Source organism: Sycon ciliatum, chromosome 2 (assembly GCF_964019385.1).
Source record: "Sycon ciliatum chromosome 2, ocSycCili1.1, whole genome shotgun sequence".
In the NCBI taxonomy this organism is placed as follows: Eukaryota; Metazoa; Porifera; class Calcarea; order Leucosolenida; family Sycettidae; genus Sycon; species Sycon ciliatum.
In genome coordinates this window covers 29,378,114-29,400,724 of record NC_088644.1, presented here as the reverse complement: position 1 = coordinate 29,400,724, position 22,611 = coordinate 29,378,114, and the positions used below count along the sequence as shown (strand labels likewise).

The window sequence follows — 22,611 nt, the reverse complement described above, 5'->3', positions numbered from 1 at the left end:
TCAGAAACAGCGAACTCGTCAGATCGTCTCCGATTCAAGCACACGGGTACGGGTCTGCCATCGTCTACGCTTGGTGTGGCAGTTGAGGGCAGGGAGTAGTAACTTACTACTTCATTTTTGAGAGCAAGATGGTCAGTGGAGCCGCAGATTCAGCAGGTCTTTGGCAGCACCGTACAGGAGACCCATATCCTCGAATCAAGGACCCAGCAAAAAGTGGGTCGCGAGTATTTCAAAAAGTGTTTACCGGGCAGCGCTGAAATTTGGCATACCGTTAGCAGGCCGTATGTTGATGGTATTTGTGAAAAATAAACGAAATCGGAACAAGTTTAGGTACAATTTCAGGGTGTTTCTGTTTTGGTACCCTGTGTCTCATTCGAGCACCCGGGTCTACGAATATAATATCAAGAGTAGAATCTACAATGTGATCGGAGTGACAATCAGGGAGTAGTACAAATACCATTATTAATTTTTGTACTACTCCCTGGTGACAATTAATTTGAGAAGTATCGCAAAAAGTATCAGGTTCTATCACCTGTTTTTAATAGTGGAAGTCATGTACTTTTCGTCTTTTAGGTTGAAAAAGCACAAGTACTAGTACCGGTAGTCCGATCAGTTGGACTACAAGGGCGGCGTTGAGATCTCCTGATTTCTCGATCAACAGTGCCTTCCAGTTCGATCACGAACACCCTGGTCCATGCAGGCACAATGGGTTACTGGAAAAATCCATCTGTGCCTTTGTCGAAGCGGTATGTTCCTGCGAAGGGTGAGCACATCGCCAACATTGTTACGCAGGCGGTGAGTAACTTGATTGAGTTTGCTTGCGAGGAGTGTTGCCTGGTTCTCACAATATCAAAGGACTTCATGCTTCCTCGTACGAGTACAATGATACTCATGTGAATATGAAACTGCAGTGCCTTTGAGAATATGCCAAGAAAGTATAAATCAATGGGATGCCACGCGCACCCGAGCTTTGAAGATAAATATAGTATGCCACTACTTTTCAGCATTCACTGTAGCTTTTTGTGGACTCTCACAGAATGATTGAAAATGATAAATGATCACTGTATATAAACACAATGTACATTCATTAGTTGGAGGGAGTTGTAAGCGGGAAAATTACTAGTACAAGTCTGCTCTCGATAATATAATAACAACTCTCATTTGTACAGTTGTACGTAAACCTCGCTAGTACGTAAACAAATCAAGTCCCGCGCCGAAACAGCATCACTCCCATACAGATTTTGTTCCACGCAACGTTATCCTACATAACGTAAGCCTCGACATAACGCACGCTACGGCGCGGTCCCCGATGTGCGCACTCTCGATACAACGTAGATTCACGTGCGCGGTACAATCATTCAAGCTGTAGCTGTAGCTAGCCAGTTTAGTCCTATTGTGCATGTATTCTGCGGCATTGATTGCATCTGATGTCGATGGCGGTTCAGTGTGTATATGTTTGCATGGTTAAATCCGCCTTGTAATACCCTTCATTTCGAGGTGTGTTTTGTGACTGAAGTTATGGAGTTGTTGCCAGCACCACTACAAGTTACTCCTGTAGCCTAGTGTATTGTAAAACATGTAAATCTCACGAGGAAGTAAATCTAACGTTTTAACGAGTGACATTTCTTCGTTATACATGTAGTAAGTTCTGTTGTAGCTGTAAGGCCTCATACATGTACATGTATGTGTTATGTGCGGATATGCCTGAGACTGTAAGATCGTTAACGTATCTTCTCGTTAACCTGTGGATTTTGGACAATCGTTGAATTTGCGACTCCTTATAATAACATGTCTTGCAGTAGGAGCCTGGAGGTTAGCGGGACCGTCGGATTTCATTGCGCAGCACTGTAGTTGGTAGTTGCCGGTACACTGATCAGCTGTGATGCTGTTTCTTTGCTGCCTATTGCTGTGGTGTTGTCGTGCTCGTAGATATCAGTTACGATAGCCGTGCCGCTGTGGCTGTACGTCCTGTCACAAGTATACAACTCCACGTATGCGCTGACCGTGTTCTTTCTGCACGGCCTCTCCTACATCCTGATGTTCCTCATCTCTATGCAGTTTCACATTGTCAGCCTGTTTGAATGGGGGTAAGTGCCATGCAGCGAATTCAACGTACTGTGAAGGCAAGTGAAATCCAGCCACGTGAAGAATACTGGAGTTGCGTTCACTGCACAGACCTATTGCTTGCAGGGCTATGGTTGTGCAGCCAACACAGCTGGTATATCCACGAGGTTGGATTTTACTAGCCATGCTCTTGCCTTTGGTCGTGGCGTTCCTTGTCGTCCCACTTTACTGTTAATGTCGTCAAAGCACACAGTGTTGGCCAATGCTGGAAGTAAGGAAGGATCTTGGGCTCCGACTACAGCACCACGGTTGATTGTTTTCAAGTTCCGCGAAAAGGAAGTCAGTGTGTTCTGTAGTGGATGAAGTAGATGAGTTTAGTGATCGCTACCGTACTTAGATAATGTAGATGTATTTGATGACATTATTTTCATCCGTTGACATGAGGGAAAATCTTGTATGTGGGAGATATCAGATATGTTAAATAGGCCAATTTCCCGCATTCATACCGGTATACGGAAGACAGCTAGAGGGCAAAGCATATAAATCAGACTTTTCGAAGGCAAAGCACCCCTGTCTATGGGTAGCTTTGTACTCATTGCGTTTATCAAAAATTTAAAATCCATGCTGTGAAGTGTCGTTTTAAGGGTCCGGAACCGAAACAGTATTGTATCTTCCTTGTTAGAGACCATTAGCAAACCGCCATGCTTACGGTCGGACGATTGGACAGCTCCGATTTCCAATCGTCAAAGCATGCACGGCACGAAGCCGTGCGTTGAACCATTCAGGCGCATGATTCGGGTGATGCGTGATGCAACCGGAATCGTAATCGTTTCGTGATCACCCGTTGGGGCTGCTCCAACCGTGCTCACGGAACGATTCGAGTTTCACGCATGCTGGCCTCGTTCCCAGTTTGTCCCAATCGTCGCGCCCGACGGTTTGCTAATGGTCTCTGTTTTCTCAACGTGTTCTCCGTGTCTTGTGCAGTACACCAAGGATGATCCGCTGGCATTTGTACGATCGCCTTGTTATCTATTTCATCATTGCAGCAGGATACACACCCTGGTAAGTGTGTCACCTAACACAGGCTAGCAGCACATTCATCTGCCTCCAGGTATCAAGCATACACACATACCTGCACGCACGCGCATGCACGGGTGCGTGCACAGACACACCTTCGACTTTATATGCGTATCGCCCCAGAAGTGATGATAACGATGGCACAGCAGAAGCCATGGAATCTTGTGCTTGCATTACACCTTTCCACAGATTTCCAGGAAGAAGAATTGACCGCCTCTACAGTCCGTTAATAAAAACATGATATCCTAACCGTCAGCTTTTGGCCACAAATGGGTCATAATTCGCGCTATTGTACAATGTCTGTATTGTATACCGGTATGAAGCCACGACTTGTACCGTCAGCATGTATAATATGTAGGGCTGAAACGATTACCATGTTTTCCCCAATACCGTACGCGCTCGAATACAAGCCCCCCTTTGAATAGAGCCCAGCCCGTGTCCGAGGGAATCGGAATAATAAAGCCCCCTCTCGTATAAAATACATCAAAATTTTCAGTGGGATCGAGTCGATCGGAGCTACGGCGGCGGGGAACGGCACGCTTGATTGGAGTGAAGCCATTAGCAAGTTACTTGTGGTATCCCTTTTTACTTCTATCACCAGAAAAGAACAATATGCATGAGGAATTTGAATTGCATTTTCGCTGGAGCTTATGACTCATATCTTACCATGTTGGAAACCTTGATGGTGCGTTGTGTCAAGTTGTGTGTAGTATAGGAAGGTCTAGGGCGCAGTAATCGATATCATAATTGATAATCGAATCGATACAAGGGTAGTTTAACCGATAGTTGAAAAGTGTAACCGTTTCACCCCTAATGATATGCTATGTGTTTGTATTTGTCTGTGTATAGGTTGACCATACCACATTTGCATGGTCTGGCAGGTATGCACATGTGGTGGCTAGTATGGGCACTGGGCATCCTCGGTGCTGTCTATTCCATCTATCTGCTAAACTGGTAAGTACACAGACAGTCCACAGTTCAATGCATCCTATAACTTCCTAGAAGTACCGTATTTTCCAGAGTACCGGTCTAAGCCGCACTGGAGTAGAAGCTACACTCAGTTTTTTTTGTCACGAAATACAGACACCTACCCAGTTTATCACGGTCAATTTGACCAACGTAGAATAAGCCGTACCGGCCTTTTTGGGGTGTCTAAAGTGCGGCTCATACTCCGGAAAAATTGTTCATTGGCAGAATGTCCGACCTTGTCGTTTTTTAAACTTGTCCACAGGATATCACGGTCGTGTAGCGCACTCAATATTTTCCTGTATGTACTGCGACTATTGTACAATTGATTGGGAGTTTGAACTATTGTTTGCGTGTTTTCCTCTTTCTGTATGAAATGGTGCATTGCACAGGTCTAAGGTATTAGAGACAACAATATATACAACGTACGGAGTGCTGCCGTTCTGGCCCCTCTACACTGCGGTAAGTTGTGATTATATTGCAGCTCCCTGGAGCCTTTTTGTGTTCCCCGAAGGCAGGCAGTTGCTCAGGAGTTTCCAGACTGCTTGCATTTTTCGGCGTAAATCAACTGTGCTGTTAGGTGGTGACTAATGATGATGACTGTAAGGTTTTAGCTGGATATGCCAGCCTGCGAGTTACCTGGGTTAGCCCTGCTATACACTAGAGAGGTTCTGGAAAACTTTCTGAAAGCATGAAACGTTGTGTGACCTTTCGCTCTCTTTCTGAATGCGAAACTGGCTTGGCACGCGAAATGAATTAATCGCCTGCAGGAAATCCTTAGGCTGTCATCACACCACGGTACAAAGCGCTGCGTCTACGTCCACGTAAGGAGTTTTTGGTCGGTTGTCATGATGATCCATGTACGGAGTGAAAGCGGGAGCAGAGGAAACGGGAAACGTAGACGTGGTAGGGAGAGAGAGAGGGGGGGGGGGGGGGGTACAACTGTTTTGGATGAACGTGCGTATCTCCCCCAGTCTTTTTCCACGCGACCTCGTACTTGCGCGTGAATCTTCAAATTTCTCCAAAAACGTGACCGCGTGTACGGGTAAAGAACTGTGCCTGCTTGATGACACGACCACCCGTTTCGGATTTTTTACCGTAGACGTGAACGGGAGTCAGAGAACGTAGTGTGATGACGGCCTTATTGGCAGCATTGTGTTTTCGTCAGCATCTACGGAACATTTTTTCGTGAGAATTTTCACCTCAATTTCGCAGCTTTTTTTTTCACGGTTCGCGTGAGACCGGTTTCTCTACATAGAGGCCGAGTTTTCCGCATCCGTAGGAACGCCGCCACCACCACCCTTCGCAGCTTTTATAGAAAAAAATATTTCTAAGAGCTATTGTTTTGCAAAGCTCTCTACACGCCCCATTGTAAGACCGATCGGTCTATAATCTGTTCGTCAAGGATATATTGCGCATTTCAGCTGTATGGTAACTACTAGTTCTGCAGGGTTTGGTCTGACCAGTGAAACTAAAATACTTGAATCTTTGGCTTGTGTGTGGATGTTGCATGGTGACAACGATGTACTCTAGCCTCTCCTTTGCTCTCATCCGCTCATTCTACCTTACCAACTTGTTTCTCTTCTTTTCAGATGGTGCCTGGAATCGAGCATATTGTTTATGGTGGAATCGCGATAATTATCATTGGCGTGCCGTTGTTCAAACTTGATGGCCATGTTCCCTGTTCGCACGCTCTCTGGCATGTGTGCGTGTCGGTGGGTTGCTTATGGCACTGCTGGGCTGCCTACACATACTTGGTGCCCATTGCAATGTTCGCCTAGGCCCAGTTCGGTGAGATATGTCCGCCAGCAGATTTCAAGATGGCTGACCTGCACTTTTGGAGTTCATTCCAACCGGCTCCTGTTTTGCAGTCCGAATGCTTATGTCCGAGGTCAAGCTTGGTACTTCTAGTAAACTCTGCTGCCTTGCGAACGTCACTCTCGTACAGGTCCATATAAATCTTGGCATGCACCATGCGAACAACACTCTAGCATAGTTTTTGGTCGGAATTCTGGTGCCACCAACGGTGAGGCTGCTTGCTAGCAATGCAGTTACCGCCTTGTGCACCAATAACACTTCACAACACTTCACAAAACTTGAGGCTTTCGACTTGATGATAATTTATTTCCTGGATGTTCTTAGGGGTCCAGATCTAGTATTCATTTTCCTATTCTACTTCCAAGTACAAATTTGTCGAGCGGACTTTATTTAAACGTTTAGGAATTTAGTCAAGTTTTCGAGTACTCTAGCACTGCTTTGTTAACCAAGCTGCTGGTTAATGATTGCATGTTGAATTATTATTATTATTATTATAGTGGCAGCCCAGTGGTCTATTTTTATACTAACAATTCTTTAATTTATCCCTAGCCTTTATTTATTGGCACAGACAGTCAAGAGAGATTGGTACGTCGTGAAATAAATACTTTCATGGAAGTACGGTCATGTGGAATGAAGGCCTGATAGTTGGCAAGCCGTATAGACCTATACATAAATTATGTGAGTTGTGAAAAGGGCTATTAGAAACTAGCAGTTGACCATAAGTTATCCGTCATCAACAAGGTGTCCAACAGAGTGTTCTAGCATCAAGGGACATTGCATGAGAGTACAGTAGAGTCGCGCGCTGAAGAACGTGGAGCCCAAGAACGCCACAGCCTAAAGCTGAGAACTGCGGTGTTGGTTTTCTGGCAGCTTGTGGGGTACATAATGATCCAGTATGGATTGTTCCTAAGAACGTGCTATAAGAACGCAGCCAGATTGCTGAAAAATAAGAACGTCCCAGGCTAACCCCTTGGAAACAACGTTCTTGGGCGCGCGACTCTACTGTATGGGGTCTCAACGATGTGTGCTTCGACCACAGAGTTCTTTTAAAAGTTTTATGTGATGTGATTCGTGTTCTCTGCCACATGCTGTCACAAGTTCTCACAATCATGGCCGCCGCCGTGACCTGCGGGATGGTCAGCCAGATCAGGGATGTATTATTATAGCGTGCATACATCAGCTCTGCCTCTCAGGGTGACTGGACCGGGCAGCACGGGAGCGAAACCCACATTGGCATCGTCACTCGCGCCTGTGACGTCTCCCTGCATCCTACAACAAGTAACACCTCCCGATCATGAAGTTAGTCGGGAAGCATGACACACTTGGTATGGCTTTGAGTGTTCAGCCAGAGATTGTGTTCATGCATGGTGTTCTGTTCAAGCATCGCCAGCCCACCTCTTTAGAGCACTTGGCCATAATGGTGATCTGAAGCAGTGGAATGTGCACTGCATATTTGCATGTCCAAGATACTCCGAGCCACAAGGGCTTGGGCAGTTGAGCACCGTTGAAGCCTTCTCGTCGGCGCCGATCCCAAGCTTAGCTAATGCAGTCCGAATGCTAGCTGTGGCTGTGGGCGGCAAACGAAAACTCCGGACGCATATCGTACTCCGCACGGCTCACATTCTTATGGCACTTGCCAGAAAAGTCATGCAGCCGTGTGTCCTGCATATGGGGGTATGTACAGCACACATACTCGGGCAGATATGACCAGGAAAGTCACTCCAAACTTCAGGTGAGGTGTGTACCGGCGACGTACCTTTAATGAACCACAAGTAACAGTTATATAGAGTGCAACGTCAGTTTCCAGAGGTCCCCTACAGTAGAGGCGTCTCCATCTCACTGCTCTGCTGACCCCGGGACGCTCGCGGTCTTCGGCGCTTTTTCGACAGCCTGTCCGGATGGATAGGGGGCAATGAGCTCTTTTTCCGCCTCGGCACGTCCGGAAACTCTGCAGCTGCTTCAGCAGCACTTGCAGCATGCGGGCTGTGGACCTCCTGACGGGGTGATGCAGCATCTAACATGTCATCTACACCACCTGGCAGCGGCATGGTCAGAAGAGCATCGCCTGGCTGAGGGCTATACTGAAGATCATCGCCTGGCTGAGGGTTGTATGGCAAAACATCACCTGGCTGAGGGCTATATGGCAGAGTGTCACCTGGCTGAGGGCTATACGGCAGAACATCGCCTGGCTGAGGGCTACTCTGCTGTTGTGCTGTCCTTGCATCCACAACAGGGCTAGTTGGATGATGCACATCACCAAAGAGTGATGTTTGGTCACTAGTGAACTTTCCAGGTGAGCCATTGGTGGGCATGGGTGTCTCCGTAGGTATAACTATTGCTTCATCAACGAGACCTGTCTTCTCTGCGGTTATTCGACCCGTGTCTGTTTCATCTGCACTGCTCTGTTGGATGCATTGACCTGAGGTGACATCCGCGTTGCTATACTGCTCTTCTGCATCTCCGCCTATAACCATGTCTTCCTTTGTGGGGTCAGTATTTTGAGCGTGGTTTCGGTCGGGGGTGGTCGAAGGCATCTCCACGGCTTGCGGCACCCCATCGGCGCGGGACTCGATGGCTGGAGTGTGTTCTGTTATTGACCTTTCCGTCCAATCATGCATTGTGCTGGTGTTGTTCACGACGTTCTGATCATCTAGATGAGATCGCGTGGTCCGCCGGCTGAACAGAGCACTTGAACTGTCAGGCCGAGTCGCAGCATTGTTGGATACTTGCTGCGGAGTGTTGCTCTTAGCGTGAACCACGCCAGGACGTCTGCCGCCGGAGAGTGAGTGAACACTTGCAGACGAGCTGGTGGCAGAAGGTGGCGATCTGAACGTGTCAATCATACTCTTGGGTTTCGGTGGCGGCGTGTCAGGTCGCGCTGGCACTGCAGCAGGGGAACCACCTGGTGCACCGCCATTGTCGACGCCAAGCATTGACGCCTCCCGAGTGTGAATCTGAAACAGTTCCATTGTCTGGCGGCGTGTGGCTGTGCCGCTGCTCTCCCGGGCGATGAGCTGCTCTCGCATGCTCAAATCCACGGACGAGGTTTCGCTGTGCAGGTCATCATCCGGCGAGACTATCATGGCCTTTCTGCGTCTGTTCTTCCGATCTCGCAAGAAAATGATCACTATAGCCAGAACCAGGAGCAGCACAAGTGCTATGACTATGGGTATGTAATACGGTGTCTCTGTCGGCGTTGTTTGTTGCTCGATTACAATGGCTGCAGAAAAGACATAGAAAGAATTGCGTGGCAGAGATTAGAGGATTGGTTGTAGCTCGACTAACGTTCCTTTAGGAAAGGAAATTGACTCCACTACAACAGTACATCATTTTCAGGATGCAGTAGCTGCAATAATTCTTTCGAAAAATAAGGCCTTTCAACTTCTGCTAGCATGTTTCAGGGATGGTTTTCGAATTGTGGATGTAGTAGCAGTAGTACTGTAGGAGTAGTTTTCATTATTTTACTAGGGGGAAGTCCCAACAGGCAACTGCCGTTTTACTGGAGGAGTCCCAACAGGCAACTGCCGTTTTACTGGGAACCTACAGTAAAAGTCCGTAAATCAGTACCTGCCCGAAAGAAATATCCCCTTCATTCTTTTGGCTCTGTCTGTTGAAGTCAAGTCAAGCCCGATAAACATACTGCCGAAATAAGTACCGGTACGGTGCGCACATGCAGCACGTAGCATGCCCATCGACATGAAAATGACTTCTCCGCTACACACAAGTCAGGTCCGAAAGTCAATACCCGCCCGAAAGTTAGTACGAGTGTGGTCACTAAATTCGAAAGTAAATACGTCTTATTTACGGACTTTTACGGTACTTCAGTAGGAACATGAGCACCACCACCTGCAGCACATCACACTAGCAGATCAATAAGCTTGCGCACACCATCAGCACCACGGGGAAGACACTACACCGTTGACGATATTGATAATCACTGCACCCTCCACTCCAGACAGCTGCTTCTCTTCACTGCATGATTCAATGACCAAGAGCCGTGTCGCAACCCATGCTGGAATATTTCGGATGATTGGGTATGTTCGTGGTATCATCTTTTTTTACTGGTATTAAACCAATGTCACATTAAATAACGGATGTTATGCGAATGGTCACGGTCATGGTGGTGACTGGTGAGTCAGCAGAACTACTTATGGGCGCTGCGAATACAGCATGACCGCATGTGGGCGCTGTGTATACAGCTTGAGTCAGCGGTGTCCTTGGTTTTGCTCGAGCCTGCGCGACGCTGTGCCACGGCCTTGCCAAAGCATCTCAACTGATGGTGTAATCGCACAACCTCTATGCAAAGATCAACTCTAAGTTGTTATTCTGCAACCGGTACCCTCTCTATGCCTTGAGTCGCATTGCTTTTGATGAGCTGGACCCCACCCAGAGCATGCAGTTAGCACTCAACACTAAACTCATATTCCCTACGGTCTTACTTACGTTCACATCCAGTTTGTGGGTTCAGATTGTAGCCTTCTAGGCAAGCCTCACACTTGCTGCCAGTCGCTCCCTCTTTGCACGAGCACGCACCAAACTCGTCGCATACGTCCGCATTGTCCACGGTGTTAATACGCTTGCAACAGCAGGCTGTGGGAGTGAAACGCAGAAAACAGATCTACATTGCACGCCCACCCACCATTCGCGTAATACTTGTACACGTTAATACCGTGAATCAAATCGTCAAGCTGTTGTGTAGCTGGTAGCAAGGCTGCTGACTCCGGTGGCCTGTGTGTTATCCCATAGCGCCCACACATGTATGCACGCGCACACACACACACACACACACACACACACACACACACACACCCACACACACCCTGTACACACACACACACACACACACACACACACACACACACACACACACACACACACACACACACACGCACGCACACACACACACACACACACCCTGTGCACACAGATCTATAAGTTAAATGTCAAAGATCTCTCACACTACATCAATAGGGGAGGCGACACATACTGCATGTACAGTAACTGGCCACGGGACATGAGTGCATGACACTTGGCGTAGGCCATGACGCAAGCTGTGAGCCCATCTGTTCTCTTGATTTCTTACCATGGCAGTATGTTCCCGTTGTGTTGTAGCACGTGTCAAATAGAGAATCAGCCACGTAGTAGCCACGTCGACACTCTTGGCACGCTGCTCCTCTAGACTCAGGTTTGCATAGGCACTCGTAGTCAGTTGTGCGATCCAGGCATGCCGCAGTTCCGGGCAGATAGCACGGACACAGAGTGCAGTTGCTGCTGTCACCGCCTCGTCCGAATCCGTAGTGGAAATCAACACATCGGTGACACTGGTGGCCCGTCACACCGCTCTGGCACTGGCACTGTCCCGAGGTTGCGTGGCACGCGCCGGTGGCCAGAGTTCCTGCGGCACTACAGTTGCACGGTGCACAGGGTATGCTGGCATTGAGCCGATGGAAGCCGGCTGAGCAGACGCTGCAGTCAGCGCCCATAGCAGAGGACACACACTGGCATTTCCCTGTGTTGCTCTCGCACACCGTACCCGCATTGGTTCCGTAAGAATCACAGTCGCAACGCTCACAGGGAAGAGTGCTGTTAAGTCTGTAGTAGCCACTGGCACACTGCTCGCAGCGAGTACCATTGGACGATGACAGGCAGCGGCAAAGTCCCGTGTCCTTGTCACAGGCGCTTCCGGGCACAGCTCCACGCTCATCACAGTCGCACGGTTGGCATGACGGTGGAGAGCCGAAATGATCATCTAAGCAGCCATCACATGTCCTGCCGGTCACGCCTGACTTACACAAACATTGTCCCGTGGTCGGAGCACAGTTCACTCCCAGCACAGCACCTGCACCGTCGCAACCACACAGTCCACACGTGGGGAAACCGAAGCGGTACTCTCCGCAGCGGTCGCAGAGCCTCCCTACTACTCCGGGTTTGCAGGAGCAGTAGCCCAGTGCAGGGGTGCATGTAGTACTGGCACTGCCCAAAGCATGGCAGCTGCAGGGAAGACACCCACCACTACCCATCTCCAGTCCGTAGTAACCAGCCTTGCATGTATCGCACTGCGGGCCAATCACGTTGCCAATGCATGTACAATCTCCGGTGTCACGGTGACAGTTGCTACCGGCAACGGTGCCTTTTGAATTGCAACGGCAGGCAGCGCACGGCGGACGTCCATAATGCCCTGGCTTGCATTGGTCACACTTTCGGCCGTCAACGCTCGGCGCACATGGACACTGGCCACTGAGAGTATTGCACACAGCACTGGTGCTTCCCTCCACATTGCAATCACACGGTGTGCACGAGGGGAAATTGTAGAACAACGGTGCACACTGGTTACAGCTGGTACCGGTGACATTGAGCATACATTGGCACTCACCGCTGACCGGGTCACAGATCTTGTCACTGCTTCCACTCTCGTTACACTGGCATGCCGTGCAGCCATGCAGTGTGCGAGCATCACCAAAGAATCCGTTCGAACAGCTCTCACAGTTCGGCCCCGCAGTGTCATGGGCACAGTTGATACACGTGCCGGTCACAGCGTCACAGAGAGCCGAGTGTGTGTTGCACTGGCACGGCTTGCACTCGTGTTGTCCTCCCTCGCTGCTGCTTGTCGTGTACCCGCTAGCGCAGTGCTCACACTGTAACCCACTATAACCATCAGGGCATGTACAGTTCGGTTGCGGCCCAGAAGCTGCATCCACAGGCTCTGCTGCTCGGCACACAGATGAACGTCCGCTGCAATTGCACGGCCGGCATCCCGCGCTGGTCAAGAAGTACGCTCCGGGTGCACAGCTGTCGCACTGTAGTCCCACTGCAAGAGCCTTGCATCGGCACTGGCCTGTGTTTGGATGGCAGTCTCTGTCAAGGTGGCTACCGGCACTGTCACAGCTGCAGTCTGCAGGTATATAAACAGCACAGAGAAAAGAGATCATTTTTTTTAAATACTGATGAAGATAGAAAACCCTTACTGCGCCATTGCCAGCCACTGGCTACGCTACACTGTGCTGTTCTGTGCTGTGCTAAACGGGCGGAGCACAAAGACTAGTAGAGACATTCGTACAGCGTGCCAGGAAGTGTGTTTCGCTGACTCGGTATGTAATATGCGTGTATCTTACTTTGACATTGCAGCGATTCGCCACTCCAGCTGCCATTTGCCAAGCAGTTCAGCAAGTGATTTCCACTCACTCGTCGAAATCCTGGCAGGCACGTGATGTTCACCGTACTGGAGAATGCCGTGCTCTGACTGGAGAGTGTTGTGTTTGCCAGTGTGAGCACTGGACAATGCATAACACTGCATGTTGGTGGGCTTGTCCACGCACCACTGGCCAAGCAGCGCACACTAGCATGGCCCTGGGTGGAGTATCCCTCATCGCACAGCACCTGCGCTACACTAGAGTACGTCACGGCGACAGGCTGTCCGGCGCCAAACTGGGAGTGTGGGCCGAGCATTGGCACTGCTGGACATGAGACCACGTGGCAGGCGGGAGCTGGTAGGGACCAGTTACCATCTGAAGTGCACTGAGTTGACAGTGACCCCAGCAAGCGATACCCAGCATCGCATCCATACACTACTTTTGCACCGTAAGTGAATGCACTGCCAAGGAAGGAGCCATTCTGAGGACGATTTGGCTCACCGCAGGAAATTGCTGTAATAAACAATAAACAACAATAAAGTAGGATTCAAGGACGGAAACGACTCAGGTCTGCTCGTATCTGACCTACAGAAGCCAGACTAATGATATTAAGCAGGTATGCCAATATACCCCTGTTGTGTCTCTAACCAAGAGACTGTGGGTTCACACGTAGAGTTTACATACAAGTTTATTCTACGGTTGCAAAGCAATAAGAAGCGTTAAGGTATGATTGTGCTAGAGGATATAGGAGTTGTATCCCGGGTGCGGGATGCGTTGGGTGTTGGGTGGCAGTACAATGAATTGCTATAGAGAGTTCATGCCTAAGCGGTTGTGGTTTTAGGGTGGATCAATAGTACTTGCAATTAGATGAATACATGTCTGGTACATACACTACATTCCTCCCCTAAATGTTATGGTACATGTTGAGCTACGAGGTATTCCTATACGGCATAACATTTAATGCACAAGAAGAAAAAGCGGATGAGCTGAGAGCACGGGACAGCAATTGTGTGAGCAAGAAGCAATTCAGTCTCTCAGGCGAGCCGGCAGGACTCGGGCTCTCGGCGGGTTACGGCGGGGTTCAGTCGTATCTTGTGCCAGCGGCGACTGGACCTGCTGCGTTGCCGTAGTTGCAGCTACTGGTATTTGCGCAGGCGGAGGTGTTGGAGTAGCAGCGGCTTGGACACTGGGTGGTGTCGGAACACTAGCTGGCGAATGAGCAGTCGGAAAGCACAAACTGTGATCCGGTTCTGCCACGGACGGCAAAAGCGCTGTGTTCATCGGTACGGATGATTGCGGAGCGGAGTCGGCTGACCGGAGCTGTTCAACATGGCGCCTCCATTGCTGGTCTGGGCCAACTTCCACTGTATAGTGGCGGAAGCCGTGTACCGCTTGCACTGTGCCCTGAATCCACGGGTGTGGTGCGTTGGTGCGGTAGTCACGTACCATGACGGTGTCATCCACAGCAAACGTGCGCTCACGGTTCGCTGATCTTGCACTACGCTGAGCTGTCTGTTTCTTAGCAACAGATGCCTGGACACTGGGTTGAACCAGCGACAGCCGAGTGCGTAGCTCCCGGTGCATTAGCAGGGATGCTGGTGTGGCATTCGTTGTAGCATGGGGTGTGGTGCGATAGGCCAACAGGAAGCGAGGCAAGAACTCAAGCGGTGCTGTGGCAGAATGGGACCTGAGTGCCTGCTTCATTGTACGCACAAATCGTTCAGCCAACCCGTTAGTCGCTGGGTGGTACGGTGCTGAGAACGTGTGCGTTATGCCGTTGGCTTCTGTGAAACGGCGGAACTCATCGGCAGTAAACTGCGGGCCGTTGTCACTCACGATCTGGTCCGGCAGGCCATGTTGAGCAAACACTTCTCGGAGACGGCGTATGGTAGCCGGGGCAGTGGTGCTGCTCATTGGGAGCACTTCTGGCCACTTACTGTGGGCGTCCACCACAATCAGCCACATGTGCCCTTGGAACGGCCCGGCAAAATCAATGTGGAGACGCTGCCATGGCTTGGACGGCCACTCCCAGGGATGTAGCGGTGACTTCGGTGGCGCCGCCTGGTGCGCCTGACAGCCAAGGCAGGCCTTGCCGGTCTGCTCGATGTCTGTGTCGATGCCTGGCCACCATACAAAGCTGCGGGCTAGTGCTTTCATCCGAACCAGCCCAGGATGGCCACTGTGCAGCTCCTCCAGTACTCGGTGGCGCAGTGGGGAAGGAATGACGACACGGATTCCCCACATGACACACCCTTGGTGTAGGCCCAGCTCATCTTTGCGTCGTACAAACGGTTGCATGTCATCGTCGGTTGTTGACAGGGCCCGTCCGGTGCTGACACTGGTTAGGACCTTGGCGAGAACTGGGTCACGGTTTGTGTGACGCGCAATTTCAGCTGCCGTGACTGGAAGCGGGTCGATCTGGGCCATGTTGAACACGTCTGCCCAGTCTAGGCTCTCATCCTGTGGTGAGTGTGGCAACGGTAGGCGTGACAGGCCGTCAGCGTTTGCATGATCGGCTGATTTGCGGTACTTGATCTCATAATTCATGCTTGCTAGGAAGATAGCATACCGCTGTAGGCGGGCCGTCGTCATGGCTGGCAATCCCTTGCTAGGACTGAAGATGGCTGTCAGCGGCTCATGGTCCGTCAGCAGGACGAACGGTCGGCCAAACAGGTAAGTGTGGAATTTGCGGACGCCCCAGACAATAGAGAGCGCCTCCTTATCGATCTGGGCGTACCGCTTCTCGGTGTCTGTCAGGGACCGTGACACGAAGGCAATCGGCCTTTCCGTACCATCCGGCATGATGTGCGAGAGCACCGCCCCCAGGCCATATGGCGATGCGTCGGTTGCCAACTGCACGGGCAGATCGGCATCAAAGTGCATGAGGACCTGATCCGAGGCGATGGCTGCCTTGATAGCCTTGAATGCAGCCGCGCATTCAGCTGTCCAGCGCCAGGACTGACCCTTCCGGAGCAGGTTGTTGAGTGGATGCAGGGTCGTGGAGCAGTCTTTGAGGAAGCGCTGGTAGTAACACACCATGCCCAAGAAGCTCCGTAGCTGGGACACGTTCTGCGGTGCTGGGGCTTCGTTGATAGCCTTGACCTTGCCATCAGTCTTGCGCAAGCCGTGCTGCTGGCCAGGGGACACGGTTGCGGAGGGGACGTCAGCCATCTCGACCTGGAACAAGCGCTGCCAGTCGAGAGCGATGTGGGCAAGCAGGTCCCGGCCACAGAGCGCTGTCCCCTGCGTGTCCACCACATGCAGTGGTAGCTCCGCGGATTGATGGTAGTATTCCACGCGTGTTACGAACGTTCCGCGAGGATGCACGGGCTCGCCGGTGTACGTACGCAACTTCAGCTTGCTCGCGGTGAGAGGCGAGGCAGACAGCGACTTTCGATAAATCGCACTCGGAATGATTGACACCGCAGCTCCAGTGTCAACCTGCATGCGGACCGACTGGCCATTGACGATAGCATCAATCCAAAGTGCCTTCCGCACGGTCGTGGGTGTCGTTTCATCCGTGGCGACTGCTGGCGCTTGAAGGACGTCTGCGGCTACAAGAGAAAGTGAATTGAACTCGTCGTCGTCCGCGACATCGACAGCTAAGCTGTGGCAGGCGCTGCTACCACTTGAGCGTTTCGCTGAATCTGTCGATCTTTCCGCGAGGCGCTTCTTGCAAACCTTGCGGAGGTGCCCAGTCTTCCTGCAGTGGCGGCATTCATATGCCTTGAAGGGACATTCACTTGCGCCGTGTGCCGTCGAGCCACAGCGGAAGCATGCTGAATAGCTCGTACGGGATTGACCTGAGTTCGCGGACTTCGCACCTCCGAACGATGGTCTGCCAGCACGACGATGTTGCGATGTGCCCAGAACGTGTACACCAGCAGCAGTGGCACTGCCCGCGAGCTCGGGTGCATCGCGAGTAGCTACCTCCAGGCTGTTGGCTTTCTCGATGGCGGTCTTCAGAGTGAGGTCCTTCTCTGCCAACAGAACTTTGCAGAGAGCTTGACTCCTGATACCACACACGAACCGATCCCGCAGCGTGGTATCCAGGACATCGCCAAACTCACAGAATCGTGCCAACCGTCGGAGCTCCGCGAGGTAGGCATTTACTGACTCTCCTTGGCGTTGATCTCGCTTGTGGAAACGGTATCGTTCCGCAATCACCAAGGGCTTCGGAGCACAATGCGCAGCCAGCGCGTCGGACAGCTCCTTCAGCATCTTGTCCTTCGGTTTGTCCGGGCTGACCAGGTCAGCCAACAGTTTGTAGGTCAAGCCACCAATCAGGGTCAGGAAGGTGGCTACTTGCCTGTCTTCGGCCACATTGTTGGCAGCGAAGTACTGCTCGACGCGGTCATAGTACGTAGACCAATCCGTCGTTCCAACCGAAAATGGTTCCATGGCTCCAATTGCAACGGCCATCTTCGTCGCCAGTTGTTGTGTCTCTAACCAAGAGACTGTGGGTTCACACGTAGAGTTTACATACAAGTTTATTCTACGGTTGCAAAGCAATAAGAAGCGTTGAGGTATGATTGTGCTAGAGGATATAGGAGTTGTATCCCGGGTGCGGGATGCGTTGGGTGTTGGGTGGCAGTACAATGAATTGCTATAGAGAGTTCATGCCTAAGCGGTTGTGGTTTTAGGGTGGATCAATAGTACTTGCAATTAGATGAATACATGTCTGGTACATACACTACAACCCCCCCCCCTCCTTATAGCGGGCCACAGGTGCTTGACCAATCACTCAAACCGTGAACCGTGAACAGCTGACAAAAAACGTGTCACAGTCAAGTTTCCCGTACCTGTAGGGGTGCTATTAAGTGAAGACCACCAGCACAACGGAGCATGCAGACCAACACATCCAGTTACCCCATAACACAGTCTGGAGACGAACGGAAGCAGCTAGCACCGGCGGCAGTAGTCCTCACTGCCCTGCCATGAGCATTGCTCTTTATTCTTGACAGTGGGATTCTATTACAAGATGATTTTGGTAACCGGTGGTACATGTACACTAAATTTACATGAGGGTTGCAAGCACAAGGCTAGCCTCATTCCACAGGTAACATAACCCTGCAGCGTCCCACAGTGGAAAATAACACTAGCTTCAAATTCTAGATGACCTGCGAGCATTCCAGCTGTGGATTAAAAGCAAAGATTCTTAAAAGATATGTCTCCATTCCCAAGGGAAATCCCAATAGCCCCAAGCGCCTGGAGTATCACCTGTGGATTAGAATGAATCAAAAGGCACTCCTTATGATATTGATTTTTAAATGCCTTGCCCTGTGTTTGGAGTTTGGTCATGAGTTGTATGCTGCCAGTAGGGCTGTGTTAATAATAAAAATAAAAATGCTGACATACCTTGGCATGCTACACTGGTGCTGTTGAATGTGTAACCTGTGCGACACTGGCAGCTGAAGGAACCCACGTTGTTGTAACAGACTGTGTCACCGGGGCACGACGTAATAACCAGGCATTCATTGATGTCTGCAGTACAAGGACATTGAAGAATAAGAAATTTAAACAAAGGGGTAAGCAGCAACATTCGGCCCTGTACAGATGTACAGATTAAGATTTCGTGTCGAGGTCGGCTAGAGGGCAGTTATGGTGAGGTGGTTGGTGAAAAATAAGTGATTTACAAAGGAAAGAAAGGCTGGAAGGGAACATTGAGCGGATGGCTCGGCCTCCCTGTTTGGTCTGCCTCGGCTGGTCCTGGTTGCGTGGTATTTCTGACCACGTGGCTGAAGCACACAGTATGTCCAGGATACGAGTATGTTTTAACTGGTGAAATACACCCTTGCTTACGGGCATCGCTGCACATATGGCCGGTGATGCAACAGCACCCCCCCCCCCCCGAGGACAGTGATATTTCTAGGTGCTACGTCATCAGTGCATGGAGCGGCATTGGAATGCAAGGAGAGCGGCATGTACCCAATGCTATGCTTGGCATCTGCACTGAAGTAAGTCAAGAGGCAGCTTTCAATGTGGATGCTTTAGAGTTCAGTGCCAGTTCAGTGGTATACTGAGGCCGGGCTATAGGGGTAGTGTATAGGGTGGTTTGTGCACATCTCTGCATGGTTCTGCAAACTGGCTGTGAGTTCACACAAACCAGCCAAGTCACGCGGCAGTTGAGCACTAAGCAACTATTCATCTGCCCAATGATGGCACATGTACAGCATCAACACAGGTCTGCAGATATGTACATGGAGCTCTAATCACAGGTCTGCAGATATGTACATGGAGCTCTAAACACAGGTCTGCAGATATGTACATGGAGCTCTAAACACAGGTCTGCAGATATGTACATGGAGCTCTAAACACAGGTCTGCAGATATGTACATGGAGCTCTAAACACAGGTCTGCAGATATGTACATGGAGCTCTAAACACAGGTCTGCAGATATGTACATGGAGCTCTAAACACAGGTCTGCAGATATGTACATGGAGCTCTAAACACAGGTCAGCAGATATGTACATGGAGCTCTAAACACAGGTCTGCAGATATGTACATGGAGCTCTAAACACAGGTCTGCAGATATGTACATGGAGCTCTAAACACAGGTCTGCAGATATGTACATGGAGCTCTAAACACAGGTCTGCAGATATGTACATGGAGCTCTAAACACAGGTCTGCAGATATGTACATGGAGCTCTAAACACAGGTGGCAGTAGACAGGCACAAGAACTCGTGTGTGACTTGCCTTCACATGTATGCTTGTCTGGTGAGAGCTGATATCCAGTCGTACACTGGCACACGAATGATCCATTGCTGTTGATGCAGTTCTGGCTACAGGGTTGAGTTGCACTGCTACACTCATCAATATCTGCATTACAGACAACAAACACAGGAAATGGAAGGTTCAGAAGACTGCATCGGATCAGCACTGTCTCACGTGAACTACAGCCTTCTATTAATTGCCCTTTATTAGAGCTGTATGGACCCTGGCTAGCGCCAGACGTTATCAGTGGTTATTGAAGCAACGTCTTTTGCATAGCTACGTGAATAAAGCTTCTGTGATTGCAGCTGATTGAAAAGAATACATGTATAACCAAAGAAATTGCTGGGACTCTATCCGGCAGAACACTGTGACTGTGAAATGGAAATGCTTTCTACCCCTGGCCCCTGCCTTCTCCCCCTGGCCCCTGCCTTCTCCCCCTGGCCCCTGCCTTCTCCCCCTGGCCCCTGCCTTCTCCCCCTGGCCCCTGCCTTCTCCCCCTGGCCCCTGCCTTCTCCCCCTGGCCCCTGCCTTCTCCCCCTGGCCCCTGCCTTCTCCCCCTGGCCCCTGCCACACAGCAATGCAAACGATTTGGTAGAGTATCTGACTTCTCATACAAAAGGAAAGGGCACAGGAGGAGAAAAGGCGAACAAAGGTGAAACGAAAAGACCAAGGAAAAAGACATGAAGAAGTAACAAAGAACAAGCAGTGATGAAGCGACGACAAATCGAGACGACCAACCAGGGACCAATACATATAGAACACATGACCGATACCAAGACAACGAGACCACGGGCGAATTACTCATCACTCTCGCTCCCAGACCAAACTAGCACTGCGCATGCACAACATTCACTTGACAGTCACTCTCACACAGACGGAAGCAGATTCTCACACTCTGACAACGCGTACTCTTGCATGCATCCCACACATGCACCATAAGCGTCACACATCACACCATACTCACACATCACACCATACTCACACGTACACTTAGACCACAGTAATATGACATCAGACATTGGACGCTACAGGACTACGGGATTTCGCAACAACTGCATTACGCTTGTGAGTGCAATCCGCCCAGGGGCGGATCCAGAGATCTCTACAGGTGGTCCAGTTTAGCCAAAAGTGAATAGACGATACATGTACATTGACATGCATATCGTTTTCAGTAGAAGGTTTGCGAAGATTAAGGGGTCCGCGGACCCCGGAACCCCCAACCCCCTCCCCTGGATCCGCCCCTGTACAGGTCACATCATATGTAGACTCAATACAGGTGATAGGGTCTTCAGATCGGACTGGTCTCCCCCAAAACACGTGAACTTGTCTTCTACAGTAGTAGTAGTAGTAGTAGTAGTAGTAGTAGTAGTAGTAGTAGTAGTAGTAGTAGTAGTAGTAGTAGTAGTAGTAGTAGTAGTAGTAGTAGTAGTAGTAGTAGTAGTGGTAGTAGTAGTAGTAGTAGTAGTAGTAGTAGTAGTAGTAGTAGTAGTAGCAATGCCTTCAACAGCGTTAATCGTTCAGCGTACTTGTCCCGCTATGTCACTGATCGTGGGAAACACCTACCGAGAACCGATCCAGCTCTTCGTGACGGGTGGTGGTGAAGTTCAATCTCGTGAGGGTACATGCCAAGGCGACCCAATTGCCATGGCCATGTATGCACTAGCCATCATACCGCTTATCCATCGACTGCAGGAGCTTGTCCCAGATGCTGAGCAGTTATGGTATGCTGATGACGATTCCGCACTGGGACGTCTTCGTGCTCTACGCAAGTACTGGCGGAGTATCAGCAACCTGGGTCCGGTGTATGGGTACTTGCCCAACCCCACGAAGACGGTGCTCGTTGTGAAGCCGGAAGTCGAGGTGGAGGCCCGGGATCTTTTCCGGGATACCGGCGTCTCTATTCGGACGGACGGCGCTCGTTGCCTGGGTGGTGCCTTTGGCACAGTCGAGTTCTGTCGTGAGTTTCTGGATCAACGGGTTCAGGGACTCACAGCCCAGATGAATCGCTGTGGAGAGTACGCCGCTACCCAGCCTCATGCCAGCTACGCCGTTGCCGTAAGATCCCTGGTGCCAAGGTGGAAATTCATATCACGGGCCATGGAGTGCGGTCCGGAGGTGTTGGCACCCATTGACAGCAGTGTGACCGACAAGTTGTTACCTGCTGTCACCGGCCATCACTTCTCGGACGACTCCCCGCTGCGGCGTTTGCTGTCTCTGCCCTGTCGACGTGGTGGAATTGGGTTGCCAATTGCCTCGGTTGTTGCAGAGCATGAGCACCAGCGTGCCCTGCGTGCGACTGAGCCCATGCGGGATCTACTCCATCGCTCTCGCACTGAGCCTCGGAATATTGGAGCATCTCGAGATCCTCGGCCTGGGGATGACCATCCCATCCTCGCTGCCCTTGCCCTCGCACGGACTCGTGCTGTTGCCATGCGGCGGGAGCGGGACCGCCAAGCATCGGATCTGGCTGCTGCCGTTTCTCGTGAGCTATCGCCCCCGCAGCAGTTGTTGATCGAGATTGCGGGTGAGCCCGGCATATCGTCATGGCTGACGGCGGACCCGATGTCCCGGTACGGCACCGTGCTGAATTGCAATGACTTCAGAGACGCCCTCTGTATCCGTTATGACCTGGATCTCAGGGACACCGCGACAACCTGTGTGTGTGGTCACCCTGCCGTGCGGGATCACATGTTTGTATGCCCGACCGGCGGCTATCCTGGTGCGCGGCACGACAATATCCGTGATCTGCTCGCGGAGGTGTTGGTTGATGTCGCCCAGGACGTCGAAAAGGAGCCTAGGCTGGCGGCCATGCATGGGGAGGATTTACCCGGACGCCAGC

General features: G+C 50.8%; 2 protein-coding genes across 3 annotated transcripts in view; one reads left to right on the top strand and one right to left on the bottom strand.

The window, feature by feature from the left end:
• The first annotated feature begins 564 nt into the window (after positions 1–564).
• On the top strand, positions 565–6,540 carry LOC135809595 (monocyte to macrophage differentiation factor 2-like). The gene is made up of 6 exons (XM_065322978.1): positions 565–795; positions 1,930–2,087; positions 3,049–3,126; positions 3,991–4,095; positions 4,500–4,569; positions 5,700–6,540. Exons 1-6 carry the CDS (start codon positions 706–708, stop codon positions 5,886–5,888), a joined length of 690 nt encoding a protein of 229 aa, XP_065179050.1. The 5' UTR covers positions 565–705; the 3' UTR covers positions 5,889–6,540.
• The window catches only part of LOC135809593 (uncharacterized), a 33,939-nt gene continuing 17,835 nt past the window's right edge, over positions 6,508–22,611 (bottom strand). For both annotated transcript variants that reach the window (XM_065322976.1, XM_065322977.1), the window contains 6 exons: positions 19,755–19,877; positions 18,414–18,539; positions 13,038–13,568; positions 11,009–12,817; positions 10,369–10,515; positions 6,508–9,145 (listed from right to left, as the gene is read on the bottom strand). In XM_065322976.1, the coding sequence (XP_065179048.1) occupies positions 7,740–9,145; positions 10,369–10,515; positions 11,009–12,817; positions 13,038–13,568; positions 18,414–18,539; positions 19,755–19,877 (4,142 nt within the window). In that variant the 3' untranslated portion in view covers positions 6,508–7,739. The remainder of the gene's footprint in view (positions 9,146–10,368; positions 10,516–11,008; positions 12,818–13,037; positions 13,569–18,413; positions 18,540–19,754; positions 19,878–22,611) is intronic.

What these genes read in the sequence shown, in the direction of transcription:
- LOC135809595 (XM_065322978.1), top strand. Translation starts at nt 706, where the DNA reads ATGGGTTACTGGAAAAATCCATCTGTGCCTTTGTCGAAGCGGTATGTT. An exon ending in CCAACATTGTTACGCAGGCG is followed by an intron (nt 796 to 1,929) that starts GTGAGTAACTTG and finishes TCGTGCTCGTAG; the next exon opens with ATATCAGTTACGATAGCCGT. An exon ending in TCTGGCCCCTCTACACTGCG is followed by an intron (nt 4,570 to 5,699) that starts GTAAGTTGTGAT and finishes TCTTCTTTTCAG; the next exon opens with ATGGTGCCTGGAATCGAGCA.